The 5535-nt window shown below is 33.3% G+C and overlaps 1 protein-coding gene across 1 annotated transcript in view; it reads left to right on the top strand.

The window, feature by feature from the left end:
• The window catches only part of LOC106693032 (histone-lysine N-methyltransferase PRDM9), a gene marked incomplete in the record, with an annotated part of 41404 nt that overhangs the window by 20377 nt on the left and 15492 nt on the right, over positions 1-5535 (top strand). The window contains 1 exon segment of the mRNA XM_067048286.1: positions 2466-2577. Within this exon segment, the coding sequence (XP_066904387.1) occupies positions 2466-2577 (112 nt within the window).

The raw sequence follows: 5535 nt of genomic DNA, 5'->3' as shown, positions 1-5535 counted from the left end.
TATTTAAAAAAATTGTAGGTATATATTGTAGTGATATTTTAAATCTCTTGTTAAATAAAAACAAAAAGTATTAGCATATATGTATATATAGTTGACCGTAAAACTTAAATATAAGAAGATGGTCAGGGTTGCGGTCAAAGAAAGAACAAATAGTTTATAACTATTTTAATGTACGACGTTTCGCCCAACTTTGCAGGGCTGTTCAAAGCAAATGCTGTTCAACTTTTCGCTTTGAACAGCCCTGATGAAGCCCTGCAAAGTGGAGTGAAACGTCGGACATTAAAATAGTTATAAACTATTTGTTCTTTTTTTGACCGCAACCCTGACCATCTTCTTATAAATAAAGTATTAACTGTTACAATGAGCAGAACCTAGAAATTGGGAACTGAACAATTAAAAGTAAATATTATTAATTGTTGGGGCAAGAGGCGTTTCATGCCTGAAAAACCAACCTCTTTCCCAGAGTAAAATGTTCGTGCTGGTTCGGGTTAAAAAATGAGAGACAGAGGACCTGAAATGAATATAAAAAAGCAAAATAATGGAGAAAATTAATTAATAAAAATTCTTCCAAATGATATATGCAATTTAATAAATTAAAATATGAACAATGAAGATAAAAAAATGAATTGTTTCTTGTTGTTACAGAAATAAAATAGTGGGTTATGAAGTAAAAAAAATATATTTGGATTTATATACAAACTAAAATAATTTTCTTTATACAAAAAAAGGAAGTTAACTTTACACTAACTGAGTTGGTTAGCTAATAAAGAAATAAGGAAGCTCGATGGAATTAAAAAGATGGTCACTCACAGTAGATGGCCAGGGGGTCGATATGCGTCGTCTACACCTCTACGTATAACATCTTATCCGAGATGGCCTTTTTCGATGAGCTGGTGTTGAGCGAGTCAATAAAAAAAATGGAGAGTGGTGAGCCAGAAAGACGGTGAGACAAGGCACTAAGTGGGTCTAAAAACTGCTCCTGTAATGACTACAGACTGTCCACTCCAGACTCCAGACTCCGGACTGCTTTATCAGTCCATAATCCCATTGCTGTTCTAAGTTTGTTGTCTTAAGTCCCGAACTAAGTCTCTGTACATGCACTACCACAACAAACTTCTATTGTCTATGAGTTACGTAAACAAATTTTTTTTTATATAAATTTAGAAATACAAATAATTGGTGATAAAAAAAAAATTAATAAAAATGAACTTAGAACTAACAAAAAGTAAAATGCCAATTGGAAGTAAATTAAAATAAAAGAAAATAAACTTTTTGGCTTTAACATTAATAGTAAAAGAAAAAGTTGATTAATATTGATAGTGAAGAAAACATGGTTATTTTAATGATAAAAGAAATTGTATATCAATAATAAGTAAAAAGTTAAATTTATTATTACAAGTCTAAATTAAGAATTATTTACGATATTTTGACGGTTATTAAACATTTTGAATAATGCATTGTGATGATGAATCACATTTATTTAAGGATTTTTAAGTAAAATAAGAAGTTTTAGTTTTTAATTTGTTGTATCAAATATTTTAAATATAAATTAATTTATGTTAAAAAACCTTGCAGTCTAAATCAGAAAGACACCTATTGCCGTGGACTTATAATTGACAATATATATACTTATTTACATAAACATTATGTAATGAAAATTTTGGTAACACTTTTTTGAATAATTATTGTATTGTCGACAAAGAAATGGGAGTCTGGCAGTCAGAAACCTGCAAAAATGCAGGCTTTTCTGAGGATACAAAAATTTCATTTTCGAGTTCTGTTAAGTAAAAACAAATCGTGTGTTATTTTTACCTAGAGTGTACAAGTAGTACAGTAAATTTTATTAAAAAATAAATATTGAAGTATTTAAGTTGCATGCTCTCTGAAGTTTATTTTATTCTAGAAAAACCCAAAATGTTCGCTCTTTTTTCATTTGGAGCTCCATGTAATTAAAACTATTTACAACATTAAAAAAATGCAGTAGAAAATCGGCTAAAATTGAGGCAGTTCCAAAGATATCAAAAACTCATTTTCAAGTTCTGTTAGGTAAAAACAAAATGTGTGTTATTTCCTTTCAGAAAATGGTTCTTTTACTAAGACTATACCAGTAACACAGTAAATGTTATTATAAAATCAATATTGAAGTATTAAAGTTTTTTGTATCTTCGGACGAGCAGCCATTTTTGCAGGTAAAATTTGACAGGCAGAATTTCACTACTTAGTTGGCAGTGCCATAAAGATTCAAAACAGTTCTTTCTAAGTTTTTGTCAGATAAGGTCGATTTTTTAATACTGGCTCTCTGACTAAATAGTTTTGGTTCAAGCCAACTTTACTTACTATTAAAATAAAAAAGAAATTTACATTCAACATGTACAACATTAACAGATGTCTTGGCTTAACTTAATTCATTCATAACTATGTTAATTTTGGAAGATATACATTAAAAACATAATTATTTTTCAGGGATTGTGGATAAAGTTGATAAAAAACAACCCACTAATGTTGATTCCCTTTTGAATTACGTCACAAACATTGAATTCAATAGAGGAAAGTTACAAGAAGATAATAAACATTTATGTAAGTTGTTCTTTTTTAAAATCGTAGATCTTCACTAATTTCTTTGTTTAAAGGTAGTTAATATTTGCAAATTTAGCTTAGTTCTGCCATATCGATGCTTTGAAACCCATTTTGTTTGAGCTTTAACATTTTTATATAATTTGTAAAGTTATTCCATTTTGTAATTTTCCGAAGTTATTCTGAAGGTTAAAGACCCCTTAAAAGCCAAAATGTCCTCTCTAAAAAAGTAAAGTTATATCAGAACATGGTGTCTGTGTATAATTAATTAGTTGTGACTCCAATCGAAATATTTATCTTGCATTCTTAGACCTGAAGGCAGCATTCGACTCGGTTCCCAGGAGTGGGATAAAATCAACTTATCAAGAACCAAAAGGTGTTGTACGCCTGAATGGAAGGGAGTTATGAGTATTTAGTCTTGAAAAGGAGTTAAATAGGGTGATTCTCTAAGCTCCTTTCTCTTTATTGTGTATATGGATGAGATCGCCTCCATCTGTAAAAGGCACACAGCACGAATGTTCATGGGCCAATGAAACCTACTTTCTGTTGTAGTCAGTTCCTCCTATTTGGGGACAACATTGTCTTTATTGCAGATTCCCCCCGAGTGACTTCAGCAGGCAGCAATGGAATGAAGAATTGAAGAGGAGGGGAATGACTATCAATGCCCTAAAAAGCAAAATACTCCAAGTCGGCAGAACTCGAGAGAATATCAGATTGTTTGTAATGAAGAGATAATGGATGTGGTGAAAGACTATTCCTATCTAGGCATGATAATCAATAGGTCTAGAAAAGTAGATTCTGAAGTCTCAAGCAGAATATCGAAAGCCAGTTCCATCTACTATACAATCTGCAATACTGTTATCGGAAAAAAAGAGGTGGGGCAGGATGTGAAGCTCCATCTGTTCAAGTCTGTCTTCTTACTGATACTTCTGTATGTAGTAGAGAGCTAGATCCTGAATGAGAGGTTACAAACCCATGTTACTGCAACAGAGATGAAGTTTCTCAGAAGAATTATGGGGAAAACGCGGAGAGACTGTGTCCGAAATGACAGGATCAGGGAGGAGCTAAAGGTAAATCCAATGCTGGAAATTCTGGAGAGGAGGCAGCTGAGGTGGTATGGTATGTCTGCAAGATTGACCTCCTCAGAGATCCAATCAAAACACTGGAAGTGAGGCCAGTGGGGAGAAAACCGAGAGGGCGACCCAGAACCTCATACGCCAGCCATATGAAAACATTTGGAAGGCGAAGAGGGAAGACTCTGAAAGAAAGAAGGAACCTTGCCAGGGATAGGAACCGATGGTTGGAAGCACCCCCATGCTGAAAGGCATATGAGTGGAAGAAAAAGAAGAAGACTCCGATTGAAGATGTGAGGTATTCTATAGTGAGATGGCCAACTTTTCATTATATAAGATCTACTTCTTATCTAATAAGTGTGTTGAGATCGACTAACATAGGTGCAGTCCAAGGGTTGTGAAATGCATACTATGTTTATACTCTGTGTTTCAGAATAAGCTGCATTCGAGTGAGGTATGGGTAAATAAGGAAAATAAATGTTCAAAACTATGTTTTATTTTTTAAATCACTTATTAAGTTTTCGGGATATAGTCTCATGAAGAAAATAAATTTTCAGACCCAGCTTTTGATAGTATTCCGTACATGCAGTACCTAAAAAATTCGATTTTCCGACACTTGTTCAAGATAAATTTTTACTTACTTAAAATGCAATTTAATTTTTTTATAAACTTCAATGTATAAGTTGTACTATTTGTTTGTAAATATGAAAAAGTTGTTATAAAAATGCACAGTAAAGCTGATACTTTGATTTCAATATTTCACTTTCACGTTTCTTTTTTTGTTTTGGGCCAGGAAAATTTATCATGAAAGAATAATATGACCTTCTTTTTGCTAATCTATCAATAGCTCGCTGAGTGCACCTCATACTGAAATATAGATATAAGGCTTAGCTACGTACCTATGTAAAAACAATAACAATAATTATTTAAAGGGCCAAAAAACTAACCTCCAGGAGAATTAAAAGAACTTGGATACTAACAATATTTATTAATTCAAAGTAGCTACAGATAAAGATAGATTTAGAATTTACTTTGTTGCCTTAACATTAATGGGAAGACTGAGTTTGCATGTCTCTAACCAAGGAATCATTATTAGATTTATAGTCTGACACAGATGGTAATAATAATGAGTCCACGCATTGTATCCGGTAACAAGTGTAACACGTAAGTCAAAATATATTGTGCTGTGTGGGGATTGTCAACCTGCCAGAATTCTAGGAATTTATGACCTTTGCAAATTCCCAGAATACATTAAAACATTGGTAGAAAATTTTGTCTTCTATAAATGCTTCAAAGTTCATGATACACAGGATTCCACCCCAGACATTGCAAGCGATTGACAATCAAATTGTTGGCCACCCCTGCTCTTTCTGATAAGGTCTTGACAATGCGTGTTTTTTAGGTTAGGTAAGCTAGTTAAGTTGATGAATCGTTAGGATAAGTTTTGTGGGTATACACCGTAAATCCTCACCGGAAGGAAACTTCTCTCCAAATGCAACAATGCAATGAAAGAAATGCCCCAAATATGCGAGGCAAGGGTGGTGGTACGAGAATCCCACTCCACATGAGGATTTAGCCCTTGGAACACCTCTGAACAGGAAGTCCAGTTTACATATCATCTTTCTTGTTTGATTGCCACCAATGAATGTTTTTTTCCAGAGATTAAATGTCTAAAAACAGTAAGATTACCAAGTACAGTAAGTAATAGAAACAGTAGATTACCTTTCTGCCTTTCTTCAAAAGATTGTTGAGTGGGACAAGGTACTCAGCCATTTCTGGCACAAATCTTCGATAATAATTTAAAGTTCCCAGCAACCTCCGAACTCCCTTTACATCCCTAGGCACTGCCATCTTCTGTATTGCTGTGACTTTATCTGCGTCGGGTTTA

Source organism: Halyomorpha halys, unplaced genomic scaffold, assembly GCF_000696795.3.
Source record: "Halyomorpha halys isolate HHAL.00 unplaced genomic scaffold, Hhal_1.1 Scaffold84.1, whole genome shotgun sequence".
In the NCBI taxonomy this organism is placed as follows: domain Eukaryota; kingdom Metazoa; phylum Arthropoda; class Insecta; order Hemiptera; family Pentatomidae; genus Halyomorpha; species Halyomorpha halys.
This window is presented reverse-complemented; position numbering and strand designations above follow the sequence as displayed.